The sequence below is a fragment of the Pyrgilauda ruficollis genome, unplaced genomic scaffold (assembly GCF_017590135.1).
Source record: "Pyrgilauda ruficollis isolate IOZ18807 unplaced genomic scaffold, ASM1759013v1 scaffold12, whole genome shotgun sequence".
NCBI lineage: Eukaryota > Metazoa > Chordata > Aves > Passeriformes > Passeridae > Pyrgilauda > Pyrgilauda ruficollis.
This window is the reverse complement of record NW_024510321.1, coordinates 17,875,097-17,898,838: the sequence shown is the minus strand read 5'-3', so window position 1 is coordinate 17,898,838 and position 23,742 is coordinate 17,875,097. Positions and strand designations below refer to the sequence as shown.

The 23,742-nt window shown below is 37.7% G+C and overlaps 1 protein-coding gene across 1 annotated transcript in view; it reads left to right on the top strand.

Annotated features, from left to right (window-relative positions):
- Positions 1 to 2,837: 2,837 nt before the first annotated feature.
- Positions 2,838 to 23,742, top strand: part of LOC121364022 (macrophage mannose receptor 1-like) — a 32,838-nt gene continuing 11,933 nt past the window's right edge. Inside the window, exons 1-19 of the mRNA XM_041486901.1 lie at positions 2,838 to 2,971; positions 4,733 to 5,134; positions 6,264 to 6,437; positions 7,946 to 8,104; positions 8,976 to 9,089; positions 9,567 to 9,701; positions 10,681 to 10,863; positions 11,398 to 11,555; positions 12,221 to 12,334; positions 12,667 to 12,782; positions 13,078 to 13,226; positions 16,039 to 16,238; positions 17,753 to 17,880; positions 18,507 to 18,594; positions 19,768 to 19,912; positions 20,984 to 21,019; positions 21,149 to 21,324; positions 21,847 to 21,914; positions 23,501 to 23,601. Of these exons, the coding sequence (XP_041342835.1) occupies positions 2,914 to 2,971; positions 4,733 to 5,134; positions 6,264 to 6,437; positions 7,946 to 8,104; positions 8,976 to 9,089; positions 9,567 to 9,701; positions 10,681 to 10,863; positions 11,398 to 11,555; positions 12,221 to 12,334; positions 12,667 to 12,782; positions 13,078 to 13,226; positions 16,039 to 16,238; positions 17,753 to 17,880; positions 18,507 to 18,594; positions 19,768 to 19,912; positions 20,984 to 21,019; positions 21,149 to 21,324; positions 21,847 to 21,914; positions 23,501 to 23,601 (2,704 nt within the window). The 5' untranslated portion in view covers positions 2,838 to 2,913. The remainder of the gene's footprint in view (positions 2,972 to 4,732; positions 5,135 to 6,263; positions 6,438 to 7,945; positions 8,105 to 8,975; positions 9,090 to 9,566; positions 9,702 to 10,680; positions 10,864 to 11,397; positions 11,556 to 12,220; positions 12,335 to 12,666; positions 12,783 to 13,077; positions 13,227 to 16,038; positions 16,239 to 17,752; positions 17,881 to 18,506; positions 18,595 to 19,767; positions 19,913 to 20,983; positions 21,020 to 21,148; positions 21,325 to 21,846; positions 21,915 to 23,500; positions 23,602 to 23,742) is intronic.

Here is a 23,742-nt window from a genome sequence, read left to right as displayed (position 1 = left end):
GAAACTTGTTTAGTCTATTACCAATCAAATCAGAGTAGGATGGTGAAAAATAAAAATATTTCTGCTTAAGTACTACATGCTTTGTGGTTGCTTTCACTAGGTAGGTACAGAAATCAAGCAAATTAATGCAATAGCCACAGTACTTTCAGTCTCATGGCTTATTTCCCTAAATTACTTCTTACTTTGTTCTGTGTGGATTTCATTTTTCTGACCTTGTTAGAACAACTTTAAACTGTTGCCTTTATCATTCTGAATGAAAAGGATTGTGAAGGATTATGGCAAAGAGTACCTATCCCCCTTGTTAGAACCTGACCAAAAAAATAGCAGACTCATCAAAATATTCAACGAAATTTGGCAATGGAAGACCAACTAATGCCATAACCCATGAGAACAAGGAGTCTGCAATGAGCCCCCATGGCTGGGGCACTGCTCTCAGCCACTGCAGTTGCTGAATGGGCGCACTTACCCTGCCCATAGCTGCTTTTTCATCAGAGCAGATCTTTGCTTAGAAGGGATCCCAAAGCACTGTATGGGTATTCCTATGTCACTGCAGCAGTCTGTGAATGCCTAACATCAATAACTGGCAAATTATCACCTGCAAAGCCATCATGGCTTGTTAGCTCCCACCCCTTATCCATTCAGACCCATCAGACAGGTAAGGTAATGTTGAGGTTGTGCTTTTCCCCTTAATCTTAGAGATAGTAGAAGTTTAATGAACTTGGTGGGATTCCAGAGAATCCTTAACAGCTCAACTTTTATGCTATCAGTACTCTCTAAAAGAAATTAGTGTTGGGGATGTTGGCATAACAATTGAATTTGAAGTATCAGACAATTGTGTATATTCATGCCAGGGAGTAGCTCTTTGTTGTTAGCCCAATTTCTGACCTTTCAGATCGGGACTGCCCCACCTGCACTCCACGGCTGGATGCAGCTTGTGCTGAGCTGTGAGTGGTGGCTTGGGGCTGGTGCCTGACACTGCCAGATTTCACAAGTGCAAAGGAACAAGAAGGCAGTGCCACCTCCTGCCTGGTGCTCCCTGAGGTGTGTGTCAGGTGCAAGGTTGGCTGTTCTAACTTTGCTCTTCCTTGGAGTCTGTCCTCAAGGATTTCAGCAGCCTTGAGCAGGTACCCCTTTGCAGGAATCAGCACAGCACCCCATCATTCACAGTACTGGCTGTAGGAGGAGAGTGGCAAGCACACCAGGTGTGTTTGTGGTATCAAGGATGCGGTGCAATTGTTCAGATTTTTCGCCCGAAGACCCATCTGAGACCAGGCTGAAGAGAAAACAGTGTTTCCTTTACTACCAGGCTGCAGCTGGCTCTGGTGTGGCTTGAGGGGCAGAGGAGGCTGAAGAAAACGGATAATTTCCTTTAATTTCTTAGTTATTACAAAACGTCCAACTGAGAAGAAAATGGAATTCCTCTTGACCTCATGTTGTACAGGCTCCAGGATAAAACAAGGCTGTTGAAATCCCTGACAATATAAATGACAATATATCTTTTATATAAATAAGTCACATGCTGTAAGGGAACATTGTCAGTACGAGGCAGATCACTTAAGGTCAAAGAAAACTTGCTCTTTCTAGGCAAGATCTTTAACAGCAGATTAAAACATATAAGTTTTTTTAAAAAATGTATTTTCCAAAAGAAGTGGTTGACTTTATCCTTGTTGTTAGTATATTTTGTCATAATCTGAAAAAGAAAATTCAGCTAACTTTGCCCTAACATCTGTACCTAGCATTTCCTTGTAATTTCTTATTTCACTGTTCACTTTCTTCCTTTTATTTTAATCCTATATATTTTCTCATGGAATTAACCCCCTTTCTTGTGTTGTCTTTCTGCTGAGCAGACAAGCAGAATCAAATCCTGTATTTGAGAAATGCAGTCATCTTGGTTAAAAACAGGAGAGGACGACAAATTTTCTTGATATCATACTTTTGCTACAGGTGCCAATCAATATGTTACTACGCTTCAAATGATACTTTTATATCACAGACTGCTTTTATCCATTTAGAAGTTTTTCTAAACAAAACAAAATACTTCAATTTTAAAAACCTGCTGTGACAAAATCAGGGCTTTAGACAGATATAGGGACAATCTTACAGTGTTGAGGAACAGAGTATTGAGAGTGCTGCTTTTCTCAAGTCTCAATATTTAAGTTTGGAAACTATAGTGCTGAATGCTGGCCCTGGGTAGGATCTTGATTTGGGTAAAAAGCAATATGTGACATTTCTTGAAATTGTGACTGGCTTTTGGTATGGCTCTCAAAAAAGTATTACCTACTTCATAAGAAAAGGAAGCACTGATTTACCAATAAGCAATTCTTCATGTAGTTTTCTAGTTGCATTTATGTAGATGGCAAAATCCTGTAGAAGGGCAGAATTTTTTTTTAATGTCCTGCAGAATGAATTTTGATGAGACAAAAGTGAATAAATTTCACTTTTTTCTTATCTCACAGATAAAAATATGAGGCTTCTGTGTTTTCCTGCTAGATTTTTTTTTGTATAGTTAATAGGTAAGATGTAAGATTTAAAAGCTAAGGCTGAATTTCTGTCTTTAGTATTTAGCTGTTGATTTGATCCAACGAGCTCCATGTGTCTCATCAGCAGGGACAGTGGGAATGTACTGAGATATAAACTTGGGACCACCTGCTTTCCCAATGAAGCATGGTCTGCTCTCAGTGAGATGTCATTCTTTTTTGAGGGTAAAATTTGTGCCACGTGGTCTTGTTTTTTAGAAATGTGGCATGTGACAGAATGTTTCCTTATTTAGCACTGGGAGTTTTTACCCAACCACCCAGCCTGCAAAGCTGAGGAGGAGCGGCCGCTGTCCTCTCCTCAGCAGGACTTTACCCCCAGCAACTCTCACCATCCAGGTTTTGCTGAAGGGAAAGAAAGGAAACAGAATTTACAGTTATGTTCTCTGGGCTCTTGCTTGTTCTCTCTCTTGTTCACAGTTCTTTGCAGCTGGCGGGTAAGTGCCTCCTGCTTGGTTCCTGGGAAGGTTGTCATGAAAGTGCTTCCACTCCTCTGGCTTTTCTGGGTGATTATGGTTCTGTGGTACTGCCAATATATACATTATTAGTTTGGGGATGGGGAACCTCTTAATGCCAGGCAAGAGGCAGGGGAACAATCTCACACAAAAAAAGAAATGGTTATAGAAAGAACCAGAGACACAATCCTTAATGGTTTTATTAATATATAGTGGCACTATAATTTCAATTACTCCAAAAGATCAGACGTAAGAAAATACATGTTTAAATGCCATAAAAAAAAGATTTAATTTTTTGCTACTGATTTTTGAGCTGTTGGTGTCTGGGTAATGCTTTGCAAAATCAGGCAGGGAAAATCTCCAGAAGTGGCGAAATGCAGAAATATTGGTAGGATATTAAGATATTCACAGATGGCTGTAAAAGGGGTTTTATTCATTGTTTTAAACAGACTCATTGAATTCACTGGCATTGATAAAGTGGATGGATTTTTTTTTTTAACACAATTGGATTAAGTTTAGGAAATCTCTTGTGGAATTGCAGTCTACAACATTACTGCTCTCCCTTTAGCTGCATTTCTCTCTTGTAGGTATTCTGCAGACCTAAATGTTTGAGGTTAAATCCTTTCACCTTTATAACTCCTGAGTATTGGCACAGATTGTCTCAGAGTATATGGTATTTTTTTAACCACCATGATCTCCCTGCAGGCCAGAAGAATTATTTTCAGTGTACTGGCTATTATCAATTACATAGATTTCAATTTTTTTGCAAGCTTTTTAAGGAAATGTCTTTAACCTCTTAAATACATTTTTATTGAATATGACACCCACTGCTCAAGATGTGTATCAGGGACAAAAACTGGTTATGAATCCCACAAGCTTTGACAGGAAATACAACCAGATGGGTCACAAGGCAGCAGAGCAAATTCATAGGCACGGTTCACAACTGCTGCTGATAAGGACTGAAATTAGCTCGCCTGCTTCTACCTTACCTTGAAGCCAACACTCCAGGCATGATCAGGTAAACTGTCTGGAGAGCTAGGGACCCAATCTCTGGTGTAGGTGTACCTTCTATCTTCCACTAGCCTTTACACACCCGGTCAGTGTCAGATGCTACTATTCCCTGCTCCTTGCTACTTTCTCAGACTGCAACTGGCTTCCCAAAGTCATTCCTAGTTTTATAGTCAGTGCTCATAGTAGGGGATGGCAGATCTTGTAGTCAGGAGGAGCCCAGAGTGACCCCTGAGAAGCCCAGACCAGTTCACTCACACTTATATGATGAAAAGGAAAGGAAAGGTGGATTTGGGGGAGGGGAAGCAAATGGCTCAGCAAAGATGGCAGTGTGCCCACTGGGAGACCTGTAAGATCTGGAAGGGTGGGAAAAGTTCATAGAGGTCAGAGATCTACCAGGCCATGCATCTGATCGTAAGCTGGATGGAACAAGGTAATGGTAATGGCAGTGTGGCTGAGGGAATTCACTGATGTAAAGCCATCCAACAAGCTGTGCTCAGCTCAGCTGCTGCCCACTGCATGGTGATGTATAATCGTGACATACATTTTCTATTGTCTACTTTATTTTTAATCAGTAGAATTGATGTTGGTCTGGACCCTGTTGAAAAACAGAATGTTTTTATCTGACATGAATGCAATGACTTCTTCATGTGAATGGGAAGTACAATCATATTCCATATCCACTATACATATATTCTACAATAACTATTTGCTATGTGTTGTTTTGTTTTACAGACATTAAAACATTTTTGCTGTATAATAAAGTCAACAGGCTCTGTCTTGAGGCATCTATTGCACAGTCAGTTAGAACTGCCACTTGCAATCAAGACAATGAATCACAAAAATTCAGGTGGATCACAGATCATCAGCTTATGAGTGTGAAACTGAAACTATGCCTGGGGGTGCCACTGAAGAAAGATCAGGCCATGGTCACCCTGTATCCCTGTGATCAAAAAAGTGAGCTCCAGTGGTGGGAATGCAGAAATGAAAGCCTCCTTGCAATCCAAGGAGAAGATTTATTTTTCAGTCCTGGCAATGAAGAGCATGATAATGTTTTGTTAAAGAAGGAGCTGAGTGCAAAGAATAAATGGAATATCTATGGGGCCACGGATGTGTTATGTTCCCAAGGATACGAAGGTACAAAAAATTGATTCTTTCCTCCTTTCCATTAGTTACTTTGTGAGTACTAGAGTGTTTAGGATCTTTGGCTCTGACTATTCTGACTCCTTCAGTGACCACCAGTTTTAGAACATTCATGCACTGAGGTACTTAACCTTGAATTTAATGTTATATTTATGTCCAAGCCTGTATCATACACACACACTTTTTTAGTCTATGCATTATAGTACATTAGTATTTCAAGTACTATAAGTATTACATGTACTCTCTATATATTCTATAAATATACATTATTAGTAAATATGTATATACATACTTACTCTCATACCATTTATAGCAATCTATACTATGTATAAGTATTCTCTAAAGTCACTATTGCTCACCATACTGTGTCACTACCTTATTAACAGAGCACATAAAGACTAATAAATTTCTTAAACATTCACAGGAATATGAAATTTACATCTCCATGAATGAAGCACAATATGGGTGACCTGAGTGAAAGTACTGATTTAAGCAGAGGAAGCGTGGTTTTTATGACTCAGGAGATGAGGATGCTCATGGAATTATTACAGTCAGCAGTGCAATTACCTTTTTTGATTTGCTGAAGTCTAATTGTTCTGACTGGCTTTCTCACATCCAGAATGAATGCTCCAAAAACCACCTCACAGGATATTTGAGCAATGAATTCTTAGCTTTGCGTGTGGGAAGCTGCTTCACTGTACGAGATGTTTAGAATAGTCATTGGAATAAAAACACACAGAGATAGTATAATATATGTTTACTTTTTTTCCCAGGAATCAAGACTTATAAATATTAGTTCTTGCTCTTGCACATGTTACATAAATCTTAACATTGTTTGAAATAGAAGTATCTTAGGGTAGAGCTCTGGATCCTTATTAAGATTGTAAAAGCATCTTGGTCAGAAATTTAAATATAGACCCTATCTATGATATGTTACTTTACATCAGAATAGCACACGTCAGCAGCTGAAGTCTGAAAAAGTGCTGAAGCAATTTTTTTTAGGATTGTGGGACCGGAACCACGGAAAGCACTTTGAGATGCAATTCTGCCCCAGACCTTACTCTTTCTCTAGTTTACATTCATTTGTTATTTTCATATTCATGTTATCATTTTGTCTTCTCAGAGACCTTCACGCTGCTAGGAAATGCTTTTGGGGCCCCGTGTGTTTTCCCTTTCGTGTACGAGCAGCAGTGGTGGGCGGAGTGCACGGCCGCGGGCCGCACCGACGGCTGGCTCTGGTGCGCGACCACTGCCAACTACGACACGGACCAGCGGTACGGGTTCTGCCCCTTCGGAGGTAAACCTGCTCCCTCCCAGGTCCCCTCGGCGTGCCTTTGGCAAACCAGCACGAGCAGAATATGATTATCTTTATAATAACAACTCATAACTTACAAGAATGTATTTTAGTATACGATGCATTGCCACAGGCTGCAGGTCACTATGCAAATAAATGACATGTCGCACAAAGATGTGAAGAGAATGATTGAAGAGTAAATCAGCATTCAGTTCCCATTTGCTGTGAGGGTGTTGCTGAGCAGTACAATAATTCTGAGCTCCTCACTGCTTCCCAGCCAGGATGTGTGCTGCCACTGTTTGTACAACCCTCTTCTGAGGACTCCCGTTGTGATGGATGTGGGCACAGAAAAGGGCACTGTAGGAAGATTGATATTGAAGTTAATGTTTCAATTTGCATGATTCTCATGTAAACATATTTTTTTGCTAAAGTGGAATGTGTCCTTTTATCCATGCTTTTAAGCCCTGTTCATATTGTCCAGGAAGCAGCCTTTCCACCCCATTGACATCTGCCTGGCATTTCTCTGCAATTTCAATCACTTTCTTTTACTTCTGTGGTCACTTCTCCCTCTATCTCCCTTTATGGCCTGGAGAGCTTTGCGTTCATGATGCTGAAATCTCCACCTGACACATCTCATCTTTCCTCTGTATTTCTCCCCATGGCTCCTGTTCAACGTTGGCTTTTGTTATTAGAATGTCCCTTTACTCCACTTGATTTAAAGTGGACTTTCAGTGTGGCACACATCCCTAGTCAACTGTGCTTTCCAGGCTCCTGCAAAGATATCTCACACACTGAGCCCTGAAGGTGTAGCATAGAGTCATTTAATAATTTTCAGTTTTTGAAAGGTAGTCCCAGCTTTCAGTTCTTTTTTCAAAATCCATCTTCATGTCGACTTTTGGGAGTGATCAAATACCAGATAAAGTTTTGTATTGTGCTTGATAGAGCGTGTTGGTATCTTCAACAAATCAAAAATGCAAAGGTAATCAGAGGAGGAACATGGTGCTGCTCAGCACCATTGCTGTGTGACAGGCACATCCAGAGGCTCTTTAAATGGGGATGGGAGTAATCTATGAAATATTTTGATGCTAAATTCAGGTCTATAGCTATAGACCTGTATATATATGTATATATATAGTTCTTACAGCTCTCAGTGGGAGCTGCTGTCCAGAGAGAGAAGGAGATGTTGCACAAATACTTCAAAATTTTCTCCTGGGACTTCTGCCACGCACTCCATGCAGTGCATTTTCCTGTGCAATCACTTTCCTTGTGGTAACTCCTGACTTGTCTCTCCTCATGGAACAGGAGGCAGTACAGGCCAGCTTTACCTGTCAGCTTACTGGCCTTAATCTTGTTCTTCCCCATCTGCTCACAACATTTTCAGTGGTCTTGAGAGAGCAGCCCAGGTGAAATTTAAGGAGACGAATGAGAACCTGCTGCACAGAATGAGAACCTGCAACTCAGTTTTCTGTGGCCAGTTACTATGATCTCTGCTGTTATTATTCTTTCCACAGATAAAGACAGCACATGGACTGTAGATCTGTCAACAAATGTTCACTACCAAATAAACTCTGACTCGGCTCTCACATGGCACCAAGCTAGGAGGAGCTGTAAGCAGCAAAACGCAGAATTACTGAGTATCACAGACATTCATGAACAAACATACCTTAAAGGTAAGGGAGTAAAGCAAACCCTGGGTTACATCCAGGATCTGTTCAGGTCATCATAATAGCTAAGGATTATTTAGTATGATTAGGCCATTGCTTTTGGAGCTAAATATGTGTAGGCAAGAAAAAATATTTTAGAATTTGCAAGTTCATATCAAAATTGCTGCCAAATTTACGTAGAATTCAAAGTATTCCATCATCATGCAAGTGTAACAGTTTGACTTCATATTTACAAATCTTATTTTTTATATATTTTTAAATGGAGGAAAAATCTTGAAAAGTAAATTAAAGACTAAGTTTTGGAAAGTAAACTTAAAACAAAAAAAGAAAAGAAAGAAAAAAAGATTAATCTTTATGCCAAAAGAAGGACTTGCTTTGTTTCAAATGCCATTTTGACAGCTGTTTTTTTCCTTCACTTGGCAAACTGAAAAAAATCAGTTATTTACAGATATCAAATTGCAGACTTATGTATCCACATATAGATGAAGAAATGATATGGAAGAAATATTTATTGTTGGTTTTAAGGATTAATTTAACTTCTAACAAATTTTTTATTAATTTTTATATTTATCAATAATTCTACTTAAATGTACAGAATTTAGCCTATTCTGCAGAAGCAATTTTGTTTTGGATATTTGGATATACTCTGGATATAATCTGTGTTCATTTCACATTAGTTGACAGAATAAAACAGGAAGTTTCTGTTTGTTTGCTTTCTTACAGCATTCAAACTTTGGTATATTTCAATGTATTAGGTACCATTATATCTACAGATATTTGCAATTAGATATTTTGGAATACAAGTCTTCCTAGAGACAGTTAGAGACCATTGTTAAAAGAGATTTATAAAATAATTCCTCTTATTTTTGTAATTTAGAATTAACAGAAGGTATAGATTCTGCGCTGTGGATTGGACTCAACAGACTGGACTTGAGTAGTGGATGGGAGTGGATTGGAGGCAGCCCTTTCCAGTACTTAAACTGGGCTCCAGGTAGGTGGGACTTTGTTTGATTTTTTATTTCCAAAGAGAAAAGATACATACCCCAAATACTGCTGTAAACTTTATTATCAGATAGTTATGCCATGAGATAAGTATTTTAGCTTTTCTTGCTTTAGCTTTAGAAAAATCTCTTTTTCTATAGCAATATAAGACAGAAACCTTCAATGTATTGCAAAAATATTTTAGCTGTGAAAACAACACTGCCTGTCCCCAAAATATTCAGTCTTCCATTTCTTGACTAGCAACTAAAGTAGGAGTTTACAGGTTTGTATCCTCTTATCTAACTTACACACTACATTTCATACAGACATTTCCACTACTGGAAATATACCTTGGCTCTTACCAAAGCTGGGAAAGACACGACCTCCATCACTTCAGCCAGGAGTGGTCTCTCATGTGCATTTTAGGCCTTAGAGCTCTGTTTTTCATTCAGAAAAGTTCATTTTTTTCTCTTTACTTTTCCCAAAGGAAACCCGTCTCCTGAATCTGGAAAGCTCTGTGCAGTTTTGACTCCTGAAACAAAAGCTAAATGGCAAAACTGGGAATGTGATCAGAAACTTGGTTATATTTGTAAGAAAAGGAACTTTACTTTGGTTCCTTCAGGTATGTTGATACATATTGGTAATTAAAGTAGAAGCTGTTACCTGAACGCTCAACATATTGACAAAGACGAACAGAAGAATTTTATTACAAATAGAACTATTTCTAGATTCTCTGGTTTACTTTGTACAACGATTGTAAACTTTGTAGTCTGATCTCCAGTTCCACAACACACAGACTGAAACAGATAAAAGCAAAGAATGTCCAGCTAGTCCCTCCTGTCTTTGTTTCAGGGGCCAGGTCTCCCCCTTAAGTACACACACTGCTGACCATCAAAAGGGAGAACAACTCAAAAATTATTTTTCAGAAGCAGGACATTAGTAAATATAATCCCAAGAAAGAGAGATGCATAACTTAGTGTGGTTCTAAGTCATTCTCCACGACTTGTGGTCAATCAGCATCCAGACAAGCAAGTTCAGAGTTCATGGCAGAAGTGGTGGAAGATTGAGACAGTAGAAGATCAACACAGTGAAGTGAGAAAAGATATTCTAAGTGTATGAAGATTTCCCTGTTCGTGTGACCCTATGTATTCATCTGGCTGTAAATTTGTCTTGATGGCTTTTACTCTATCAATATACTTAATCCTTTAAAAATTCATAAACCTTCTATGTTAGCTGCAGATAATGTCTGATTTCTCCTATCTGACAAATAAGTACTAGGTGATACAGAAGGTAATAAAATTAATGAGTTGCAAAACGAATGTATTTGATTAATACATTACAGAACTAATATATTTGTTGCAGACATTTGACTAAACTAAGAATTTGTATTAGATATTACTTGTATTAAAAAGTTTTCCTTCTCCAAGCTAAAAATTACCTGGTTTAGAGAATCACATTTATGTCTACTGCATTTCCTTATGAAAAGAATTTAAAAAGAAATTCTTAGTTTAGAACTTTTGCTCAGATGAAGTGGAAATATTTTCAGTGTTATGTCTCTTGCATGGTAATTGGAGCTGTAAAGCCTTGGGACGTGTTCCTAGGTGACCCTGGGTCTGTCACCTGCCCAGATGGATGGGTGCCCTATGTGGATCACTGCTATAAGATCTTCAGGGACAGCAAAGGATGGGAAGGAGCTTTCACCTCTTGTCAGAAGGAAGGGAGTCACTTGGCCAGCATCCAAAGCCTTGAGGAGCACAGCTTTATGGTGTCTCAGCTTGGGTACAGTGAGTATTTCCAGGGGGTCTCTTGCCTTTGCCTGTATGGAAAAGAAGACATTGATAGTTCCTGCTGAACTCTGGATGTTGTCAAAACTATTATTTTATTTATTGCCTACTGATTGATGTAGGTCTGGGAGGCTGGGCTTAGGGGCTTGTTGAAAGAAGCTTAAAACATTCATGCTTCAAGTTACATAAAAGCAGTATTCTAAAATTTGACCAGTTCCATTGCACTGGAAAAGTAACTATTCAGACTTCTATCCTCCCATCGTGGTGTATCAGCATTAGGCTGGTAATTCACACCCACTGTTATGAGGAGGAAGAGCAAAATTTTTTCACCCAGTGCAAGAATTTCCTTACAGCCTAATTTTCCAAAGCATACAGTCTTTATTTTTATATCTATATGAAAATATTAATTTACAAAATTATCATAGAACATGCTGCAAAATTTTGTGAAAGGAATTGTATGTTCAAAGCCCAATGGTTGGTGCTATGAAAAGGGTGGTGTGCCAAAAGAGGTTTTATCTCTGTTTCCATCTTCAGAGCCAACAGACAAGCTGTGGATTGGGCTGAATGACCGTAAGGTTCAAATGTATTTTGAGTGGAGTGATGGTACCCCAGTGGCATACACAAAATGGCACCTGGGAGAGCCATCCACTACAAACAACAGGCCAGAAGACTGTGTCCTGATCAAGGGCCAGGTGACATTACTCAATACATATTGTACTTCCATACTAAAAATAACTACTTAATAAAAGAATAACGTGCTCTGTTATTTCAGCAAATGGCTAAGGCCAGAAAAAAAAGAGATGTAGGGATTGAATTGCATGAGACTGGGAGTGAGATTGAATGTGACCTTTAAAACAAACAAAAGAAATACTTCATCGCTGGTGAAATTTTATCTTTATGCACATCTGAAAGTCACAAATGAAATTATTAGGATGCTACAAAACAGGTATCTGAAGGTATTTTGAGTACATTCTCTCCTTTTCATCTGGTGGTAGTGATGGTATATGGGGATCTCTGATTCTTGCTGACTTGTCTTTGGCTGCTTATTTGCCATCCCACAGCACAACTGCCTGTGCAGGACCCAGTACAACAGGTCAGGGAACAGCTCCATGCACCTTCCTTCCTTCTTATCACAGCCAGCTGAGGCTATGCTGCTATAGCCCAGTCCACTATTTCACAGAATGTGAGCAGATTTGGTTTTGAGATCATGTAGGAAAATTGGATAATGAAAAATATTCCATTTAAAAATAAAGGAGAAAGAAAACAAATAATTTTCATTATAAAGAAAGACATTATTTATGTCCTTTAGGTTATTCATCTTTATCTTCTTTTTGTTTCAAACTTCTTCCTGACACAGAATGGCTATTGGGCAGACCATGTCTGTGAGAAGAAGGCTGGCTACATTTGTAAAAGAAAAGCTACATCACAAACAGCTAGAGAAAAAGAAAGTAGCCTTGCAGGTTGCAAAAAAGTAAGTATGTGAGAATAGAATGTCAGTTTCTTAGATGAAATAGGTACATTGAGAGTCAATTAGAATTATTTGAATTATTTGTATTATTTACATGGAAGGTTTTTTTGTTTTATTTATTATGAAGTTTCTCCCTCTCTCTCAGTTACTCTAAATTTTAAAAACCCATTTACAGAAACCACTTAGGAGAAATCTGTAATTTCACTGCAAAAAGTTTCTAATTAATAATATTCATTATGATTATGCTTTATTAATTTTTAAATGTCATATTTAACTTAATACATGATACCAAAATTATTTAAAATTTGTATGAAAATCCTAAAATCATGTTACAGGGCTGGAGAAGATATGGGACCTACTGCTATTTTATTGGACATGTTCCAGCAACATTTTCAGAAGCAAACACCACTTGTGAAGGAGAAGAAGGTTACTTAGCCACAGTTGAAAGTAGGTACGATAATGACTTTTTCTTTGCTTTTAAATATCTAAAGACTGTATCTTATGAAATATTCCTAGAAAAGCTAACACAACACTAAGCAGCAAAATGGTTAAGAGACAGATGAGGTCTCTAGTTGAATAACAAAAAGTCTTGCTTTTTTTGTCGTTCATATGGAATCTGAGTCCTACGTAGGGTCTTCTCCCCAGCCTGAGGCAAGGAATAAGAGAAAAAATTCCATCATCACATGAGACTGACAGGATTTGGGTAAACGCCTTTGTTTTCACTTGCATCTTGATGTCTTTTCCAGGTATGAACAAGCCTATCTGACTAGCCTTGTTGGGCTGAGGCCTGAGAAATATTTCTGGCTTGGCCTCTCTGATGTGCAGGATCAAGGCACCTTCAGCTGGGCCAGTGGTGAAGCTGTCTCCTTCACGCACTGGGATGCAGGAATGCCTGGTAGGTGCTGTGACGAGGGATGGTGGCTGCTCTCTCACAATGTGGGTAATAGGAGTTAGGTTGTGTGGGTAATGTCCTCTGAATTTTTTGTTTTAAACTTTTGGTATGTTTTATAAGTACTGGCACTTTTCATATCCCATATTCTAATTTCAAAGGGAAAATTTTAAACTGCACTTTTATATTAGGACATCTGATATATTTACCCATAAGATTAACTTTTGGGCCATCTTCACAGGGAGATAAAAGGAGTTACAAATGGGTCCTAAGACTATTCCACGCTTGTCCCTCTATTGAAAAAGCTAGCCTGGCAGAAGAAGTTGAAACAGAGCAACTGGAATATGAATTTTAAGTTAGAATTACAAACTCAAAGTATCAAAAATCACTGTGGCATTATTATTTTTATGTGTGATACTAAGAAAACTGCATTAACGGGTTCATACTGTACAGAAGTACAGAAAATAAGATTTCATTATGCCATGAAGAAATCTGTTTTTTGTGGGATATACTATGTTCCTCTTAGTGATTATTTGTCTGAAGACTTTTTTTAAAACCTTCAGTGAGGTTATAAAATTTAAAATAAAAACAATAAAAAATTCTGAAAGACAAAGACTAATAAAACCTTAGCAAATGCCGTAAGAAAGCTTGCCAAGGAGTCTGTGCTGTCAGAAGATGATCAGAGCATGAGGAGAGCACTCAGAGGTCATGTTAAGGAATTTTCCCTCTCTGACCATCCAAGTGCCCCTCTGCAGTCACGCTCACACCACCTGAGCTGGGACCAAGGTCCTTCCCTGCTACACCTCCACACTCGCACAGTCAGACAAAGTTTCCTTAACAGCTTGAACCCAGATTTCCTCAGATTTTTTGATCCCTAAAATAATTCAGTCACGGTGTAATAATAAAATAACCCCTTGAGCTGGGTGCCTCCAAGGAGGGTCCATGAACAAAGGAAACCCTGGGCTGTTTTACATCTAAATGCAGTAATGTCTGGGGTCCTTGGCCCCTGCTGAGCCTTTGGGTGTGCAGTCACCTGGCTGGACCACTGGTTCCTGTGCCCTTTGCTATGCAAAGTGTCAGCAGCAGTTCAGTCCAGTCAGCCCTTTGCCTTGGGTCCCACCAGCCAGAGCTTGAGTTGGCACTGCGGCTGGCAAACCAAACTACCCACAGCAAATGAACTCCTCAACAATCAGGCTGGAACAGTAAAGAAAAATCTGTTTCCTTGCATCTATGTTCACTGAGAAGAAAATGGACTTTGTGCTGGAAAGTTTCTTCATGAGAGTATCTTTGGAGAGTCTATTTCAAGCTGAAATATCAAGAAAATAGATTATGGAGGAAGTTGATGGCATGAAGTCAGGACTAAGCATGGCTGCAGAAGTATCCAGGGACTGTTAAATTACATGAAATAAAAGCTTCTCTTTAATGTGTAAAGAGAGCTTCAGCTTTAGCTTTCTTGCTAAAGCTGCCTTGACATCTAAGCTTTGCTAAAAGACAAATTTGGTGCCAACATTTAAAATGGTTACAGAGAGATATGGGGAAATATAGATTAATAAGTCATTAGTAAATTAACTGAATCTGTAACAGAGAAGCTATAGTGGGAAAGATACATAAAATCACTTCTGGAAAGGGAGGTCATGCTTATAGATCTCTCAGAGCTCCACACAGTAGGTGAAAGCATATGAATGAGGGAAATCTAGTAAGTGTGGTCTATCTCATTTAGCAAAAGCCTTTCAGCTAATCTAATATAACACAGAAAAGCTCTTACATTAATAAAAATATTGATAAAAAGGCACTGACTGGAAGTTGAAGGTGGATTTTTTTAATGGGGGCTATTTTTCACAAGGGAAGTGTGTCCACCAACAGAACCCCATAATGACCTGTGCCAAAGCCCATGCTGTTCAATATATTTGCAGACCATACGGAAAATGTGCAATAGTGAAGTGACAAGATTTGCTGATGAGAGGAAATTATTTCTGATAGCAAAGATGTGCCTGTGAGAAAACTCAGGACAGTATCAGGAGAATAAGTGACTGAGCATGACCAGTAAAACATTAGGTGCATTTGATGCAGGCAAAGGATATTCTTAGGAGAAAATGCATGCATTGAATTGCCATAAAATGATGGATTTATAGCTGAATTTCATTTCAGCTCATGGCACCACAGTAGATGAGTGCATTAAGACATCAGGTCTGTGCCCAACAGAAGTTAAAAAAAAGAAACAACCAAAAACCCCCAAACAAAATGTTAAAAATACTTAGGAAATTAAGAGCACAAAGAAGCCCATTTTGGGGATTTGACTGCATCTTGTGTGATGTAGGCACCTCTGTTTCCTTGTGAGAGAACAATCTAAAATCACAGCAAACATCATGGGATAAGTTTCACCCTGAAGCTGCCTAGGTTTGCACACCTGCCCTCTGTATGAACCAGTGGGGCTGCTGCCATCTATGTGAAAACCACTCATGGCCAAGGTAATGTTATCTCATGTAAAACAGACCTAACATAAATAGAAATTAGATTGTCACTTGAAAACACAAGATTTCACTGTAAAAACTCTCACTCTACTTTCTACCCAAATAATTAATTATGTGGGATATTCAAAATGAAAAAAAAAAAAAAAGAAGTAGGATTCTATATTGATCAAGACTTCCTCAAACAGAAAATTCTACTCTGCTTGTATGAAAACCACCTAAAATACAAATTTTCTTTTCAAATGTTATTGCATAGCAAAAAGTGAATAGCTACTGATTGACAGAATTAAATAATTCACACTTTAGAAAATATCCAGCATGTTTGTTTTGGTTTTTTTTTCCTCATAAAGGAAATAATCCAGGATGTGTAGCCATGAAGACAGGGACTGCAGCTGGATTATGGGATGTTCTTGACTGTGAGACAAAGCAAAAATATATTTGCAAGCAGTGGGCAAAGGGTGCAACAGTTCCACCTGTTCCAACTACGGCTCTGGTCCCCACATGCCCTGAAGGCTGGGTGTCAAACAAGCACAGAAGTTCTTGTTTTAAAGTAAGTGCCTGAATAGTTAAAAGAAGCAGCTTGGGTGGGGAAAAAATAAAAAAGAAAAAAACCGGAACTGAATCTTCATTTTGCAATATCTGAGATTGGAATAGAGAAAAAAAAAAAAATTCTTCTAAGGAAAATATCCATGAGAGGGGAGAAACTAAGGAAGAAAGATAAGGTTGAAGGGAGGGAAGGGAGAGGAGAAGGGCACAGGAAAGAAAATGAGGAAGTTTGTGCTTCAGGGTTGAAGGAACTGGAACAGGAAATGGAAGAAGAGGAACATAAATATCAAGGCCACAGAAAGAAAAGAAAAGAAAAGAAAAGAAAAGAAAAGAAAAGAAAAGAAAAGAAAAGAAAAGAAAAGAAAAGAAAAGAGAGAAGAAAAAAAAGAACTCCATGTTAAAATTATTAAAAGGAAAATGTCAAAATTCCATGTTAAACAGCAGAAGCAGCAAAGCTGGTTTGTCAGCGCTGCTCTTTATGTCTGTTGTGCAAAGATGTGGTGTTTGCCTGAGACTTGTGGCAATTCAGGGAACAAACAGAGAAACAGTGAAGTGTAACCTCCAGCAGCACAATGCCTAAGGCTGGACCTTGCTAAAATCAGCACATTACCCCACAAAAAAAAAGATAAAAAGTAGTGTGCAAGGTTAATTAAACCAGCATTAATGAAGGACATTTACTTGAGAGTTTCCCATGCAAAGCTACAGAAAACTTGTGTTTGAAGTACAGCCAGTTGTATCTGAGCAGGCATAAAAAAGGAGTTTGAACAAGAAATGAGTGTAATGTGCAAACAGTGATTTGGGATCATGCAAAGTTGAAATGTGCTAAGTGCGAGGTGTTAATTTTTTTATCACTTTATTGAATTAATGAATAAGTCTCTCTTGTTTTTTTTTTTTTTTGTTTGTTTGGTTTTTTTTGGTTTTTTTTTTGTTGTTTTTTTTTTTTTTTTTTTTTTTTGTTTTTTTTTTTGGTTTGGTTTGGTTTGGTTTGGTTTTTTTTTGTTTTTTTTTTTTTTTTTTAACTTATTTCTTTCAAATTCATCCGGATTGCTATTTATTTGGCCACCTTTATCCCCAAACCATAATTTAACTTTGGTAAAATCTGTACTGTTGTCTCTTAAACCAGTTAGACATCATATGCTGAGAGATGTAAATTACCATGAGGTTGTTCTTTTGCCTGAATCTTCAGAGTCATTCCAGACCATTTTGTCTCTCAACCACAGCTACTCCTCTTTCCCTTCATATGGATGTTGGCTTGTGCACTTCTTCAGTTAAAACAAATTAATGGGAGTTGGGGAGTTGTATTCCCTTTTCCCTTCTAGGAATTCCTTTTTTTTTTTTTTTTTTCCCACTACGCTAAGTAGGTAGGCAACCCTGGTGTAAAAATTTGAGGAACAGAGTGGGAAATGTTATTTATCTTACGGACTTTCACTCGGCTCATATGAAACCTCATTTATGTTTAAGCAAGATGATAACTTTTTTATTATTGTAACATGTATATTTAAATTGATTTCTTCATAGTGTTTTTGCAGATCAAAAATTAGAAAGAAATCATGGTTTGAAGCTCGAGATTTTTGCAGACAAATAGGAGGGGATCTGGTCACCATTAACACTAAGGAGGAAATGCCATTACTAATCCAAGCAATGAGGTTGGTATTTGATGTGTGTTTATCTTATCTGATTCAAAAACTTTTCATATGAACTATTATGAACGATCCTAGATGGTTTCTGAAATGTGTGGTTTCATCAAAAACCAAAAGACCTGTGATATTTTGAAATTTATCTGTTCAGTACTATTTTAACCTTTTCATGAAAAAAAAGAGAAAGAAGAGTTTTTAAAAAGAAAAGCTTTTAAAAACATCCACCAGTATCATGATTACTAGATATAGTTTAGAAACACATGAAATTAGCAGTATTTCTACAAGGGTAGAAAATATGATCAACGTACCTACTGTTGAAGTAGGTTTGTATCAACCTTTCAGTGGTCAGTGCTGAAACCACTTTTTGATTTTGTGAAGGTTTTCCCTGAGTGAATAGTACATTTGGGAAATACATGACCAATACTACTAATAAGTCTGATAACCAAGCTACTGACACTGAACCACAGAAATATTACACATTTCTATGAAGAACAAGTGTATGCACTTCACCAAAGGTAATAGGGAAATTTGCAACTTCACTGCTTTTACAATGTGCTTTAGAAAGTTCAGTTATGTATTTCTGGATTTTTTTGTGCTGGTGTTTACTCACTGCTCTGTCCTGTGCTTTCTTTTAGAGCCACTCGCTGTTTGTTTGAAATAGTTTGGCTTGGTATATTTTCATTGAATCCAGATGAAGGATTTGCCTGGAGTGATGGCTCTCCAGTGAGTATCTTAATTTTTCATCATATTTGTTTGCTTAAGATCTTTTGGAATTTGTACATATACTTAGCTTTTTGCTGTTATTCTCATTAAAGAAACCACCAATCCTACAAAAAAATCATGTAGATGCTAATCTGCATTGTCATGACTAATATCACAGCTAAACATTTGAATACATGGAAATTATTGGCATCTCATCAGATTCTCTAGGTTTCTGTGTAACACTTCAATTTATTTTCTCTTCCAAGATGATAATATTTACACCTAAGATCATAACATAAAAACATAAACATCTAAAAAGCCGATCAAACAGCAAGCATGTTTCCCAGTATACTCCTGAATCCCCCAGTAAGTGATGGCTCAGGGTCTTTTAGAACTGGAGCTCATATCTGTAATTTTAATTTATTTATTTATGGGAATTTATCCAGTCATCTCTTGAACCCATGCAAATATCAACAGCTGTGAAAAACATTCCTGCAGGATTCTACTCCTTATTAACTCCATTTACCACTACTCCCTGTATTTGGTTTTCTTTAACACAAGCAAAGACCTTTTATCTTATCCTGTTTAAGTTACTTTCCACAAAAGTTTCAGAAAGGGTTGTTATCAAGAATTCTTGGCAATAATAGGTAGGTTCTATCACCTGTGTTTCCCTCACCACTTGGATGTCACTTTCTTCAGAGGTACCTCCTCTAGATTTGTAGGATATGACTTCCCTGCCCAAAGTCACACTCCCATCCTCGTTAACCACAGGGAAGGGAAAAAGTAATGCTGAATTGATGCACAACATGATCACTGCCACCAGAGAGATGCTGGACAATGTAATTTTGAACCAGCTCAGATGTGGAGTGAAAAGTACCCTGTCTGCACATGATTAGCATGAGTGATATGTGGGCAAAGTTCATTAGAAACAGTTCCTTTGGCTGTTTCTCTTCTGTCTGTGTCTATGGCTCAGGGCACAAACAGAAAAGCCCTCCATGGCAAGACAGCCATGTCTGAACACTGACACCATTGGCCCACTGTAAAATCCTCGTACCTACAGCTTTCCCTGCGTTTCCAGCTCTTTTTAGCTAAAACCAGAATATTTGAGACAAAAGCAATTAGTTTTCATTTTCCAGTGGAAAGTATGTCTACTGAAAGAGATGAAAAGAGTAACAAAATTGATTTCTCCTATAGGTTAGGTACACAAACTGGGATCATAGTCCAAGGAGCTCAGGACGACTCCAGTTTTGTGGCTCGTTCCATTGTGCGGGATATTCTGAACCATGGTCTCTTTCGGTCTGTCAAGTACAGCATAACTGGGTTTGCCAAATAAAACAAGGTAGATTTCTTCTTTATTGGCAGGAAGATTAAAAAGCTTTAAAAAGTAGTTGCTTTCTAAGTTAAGTTACTGAAGAAAGAGACAAAATTTTGGAGGACTACTTTTTCCAAATGGATGTCAAGAACATTAAGTAACATATTATGGGCTGAGATTTTTCAGTCATGAATGATATGAATGAATTGAAGGGTTTTTTACATAAAAAGGTGTATAAATAATCCATATATTTGCAAAATTACAAAATTGTTTATATTAAGTAACTTTTGCTTTTATTTTTGTAATGTTGGCGTTAAGGAGTTGCAAGGGCAAGTATTGTATTCCTTACAATACTGGTATTTATACTAACACAGGTGAAGCTAAAAATCAAGTATGATATATTTGTCAGATTTGTTGGTACTTCAGGTTCTCCCATAGAATTATTCAGGATTCAACTGGTTTTGGAAAAGCAATGGTTCATAGCAACGCTATTTATTTTTCTATCCAAACCAGAAACAACTCACAGTTATTTTATATATCTATACCTATATCATCTATATCTACACCTATATGTATATATATATATATATATGTGTGTGTGTGTGTGTGTGCGCACATAAAATCATATTTCCTTTTGTTTATTAATATTACTCAGAGAGTTTTTTTTGGCAGAGCTAAAATAAATCTAGTGGAAATTTTCTCCTTCATGGTGAAAATACTCCCAGGTGAATTACGGAATATCTACTTATGGATCAGTAAAGGAGCTGTATGCCACAGTTTAAAGTGTTTCAGATAAGTCTGCTGTGACTTACAGGCTTGGAAGAGCAATTTTCCCTTGCCTTGCTCTTTGCGGGAATGTGATTCAGCCAAAACTATGCCGTTGCTGAAGTGAAGCACGGCTTATGATATAAAATTAAAGTAGATGACCTTGCATATTGAGCAATGTGAAGCTGAACTGTGTGGCTAAGCCTGCTTGCCACAATGGCAAAGGGGCGCAGAATCCTGCTCTGTTCCTCACTCTTCTTGCAGTCAGTCACAAGCTGCATCATAACATACTCTAAAGAGATTCATCATGCCTTCTATTTTCTTCTTTTGCAGGAGTGTCATTAAAACCTGAACCAATTGACACATATGGTGGGTCTTTGTATCTATTAATTATTTCTATCTTTTTATTATTAATAATTTTTTTCCTAAAATTGTTATTCTAAAAAAATTTTGTGTTCTACACATATAAAATTTAAGGATACTTTATTTGTCTTCCAGAATATAAAACCACTCCAGATGGATGGGTCATATATGAAGATAAGCTCTACTATATCAGCAAAGAACAGGTCTCCATGGAAAGAGCCCGAGAGTTTTGCAGGAAGAACTCTGCAGACCTAGTTGTTGTTAATAGTAACAGTGAGAGAAGGTTCCTAAAGAGAGCACTACAAGAAAATGTAAGAGTCATTATAAACATACAGCCTAAATTAGAAACGCTTTTGACAATCTGCTTGTAAATCTTGAGTTGTCTCAGAAGCAGAGCCATCAGCATTTTCACTAATGAAATATCCCCAAAGGCACCATTTGATCCCACGGGATTTGGCTTCTCCTGCTTCACGCCAGCTGCACTGATGCAGTTGACAGGAAGAGTGATGTGGAAAAGTACCAGCTGTCTTGGGAAGTAGCTGGTCTTTGAGGGAGAATAAAAAAGGAGTACCAGTTTTGACTCAAAATCTGCTTCTTTTCTACTCCATCCTAAGGCCCTTCAGTGCTGCCGGTCTTGGCTCTGATGTCCCAGGTGAAAACCTGACTTCTGTGCCTGGGCATATAAACACGTTGTAGTGGTTAACTGCAAGCAGGTGCTTTACTGCTGTGGACTTCAGTGGCTGCTCTGTGACCTAATCAATGGTGTATCAATTTCTGTTTGTTTTGCTTCAAAGATTTCTTTTTTTCATTGAAGTAGTGTCTTTCTGATTTAGGAGAGGTACGGGAGAGAGCCAATAGGATACTTCATTGGTCTAAGAGTGAGCCTTGATAAAAAGTTCAGGTAAGTTGAGATGATCAGTGCATGTTCTAATACATAGAAAAAAATAGAATATTTTATGAAGCTGGAGGGACTCAATATGGTCTCTTGAAGGTCTGAAGGCTGTTCCACATACCGTATACAAAGCAAAATGGAATAGTCCTAGAATATTCTAAAGTCCAATAGTTACCCCCAAAAGTTATCTTGAGTAAGCACTTAGCCAACGAAAATCTTGGCAGCTCTACTCTCCATACACACTTTCTCAAGTTTCTTCCAGAGATTTGTCCTATAAATTGGAGTGATACTTTCCTATACTGAATTTTTAACCTATAAACATACACATGTACACTTAAAACATGCCCTATATCATAGGATTTGGTTTCTTATGCTTTTTATCTATATAGCAGAGGGGTTCTCCAGAGTTAGGAAGACACAGGCAATGACTACAAAAGGTAGTCTCTGCAAACTCCTATTCCAGGAGAAAAGTCAGCAGAAAATTACAGTACAGAAACAGTATCTAGTATTCTGAAAAGACCAACATAAAAATCAACTCAAAGCTACTCTAAAAGATACCAAAGAGCGTGATACACTGCTTACCTTCCTACCTGCTAGGGAGGATGTTCCTGGGAGGTGAAAAAATGTGCTTCTGAGGTTGACCTGGAAAACGTTAGAGGAGATTTGACTTTAACCTTTCTATTTTAATACTACTGTTGAATGTATGTAAATCACTTACCTTGAGAAAGGCAGAAGAGGAGTGGAGAGAGAAGTTGATAGTGACTGAGTTGGTGGATGACTTTAACCTCCTGATTTAGGAGTCAAATTAGGGATATAGAGCATTCCATGGATCCAGTGAGAATCTCCTTTATTTAGATCAATTATATCAGCAGCAGCAAGACAGAGATGATACAGCTGAATTTTTTCCCACTTCAGGCTTATTGATCTATATTCTGAAATACTGATTAAAATGTGGTGAAAACCTCCTCTTCCTCCAATAGCAATATATTAAAATAAAAAGCAGGTAAACATTGAGGAAAAAGTTTCAACTTTGGTACTTTAGAAAGGATGGTTTTAAAGTTGACAGAATGTCCTTCAGTTTACACAAAAATAGAACACTCCCCCCTACTCCCCCATAGAGCAGGGTAAATCCAGAGAAAAATATTTCTCTGGAAATATTTCTTGTTTTCACCTATGAAAACACCACAAATGCTCAGATTGAAAAGCACAGCATTACCCATGAATAAAATAGTTATTGCAATAACTATTAAGATAAAAATAATTATTGAGATAAAATTTTAATATCCTTTCTGTAGTATGTATTATGAATAACTGATTTTGATTTCTCTTATTAAATGTTATCAAAACAATTGTGGCCATTAACAGAAAATATGCTTAGTGTATGCTTTTTCTAATTTGCAACCAGAAATATTTTACAGAAATTTCTTCAAACTGGAATAATCAAGTAAACAAAGGGAAATCTCTAACAGTCCCTCCCATTGTAGTCAGTTTCCATGAATCCTCATAGACCTTCTCACTCATGAGGTGTTCATTAAGACTACCACGTCACAAATGAAGGTATTAATTAATAACTACTTGTACATTTTTTCTTTAAGCTGGGTGGATGGAACTCCAGTAACCTATGTGGCCTGGGCTCCTAATGAACCCAACTTTGTAAATAATGAGGAAAATTGTGTGGTTATGCTGTCAGAGCATGGTAAGTGACAACACAAAACTATTAGATTTTATTTGTCTCTGCTTGGGTTATAACTGATGCCGTCAAACACCTGCTGCCAACTGTCACAAAATCTTTGGTAGCTGTTTTCTGCAATTTCTTTTCAGTAACAAACCAACACAA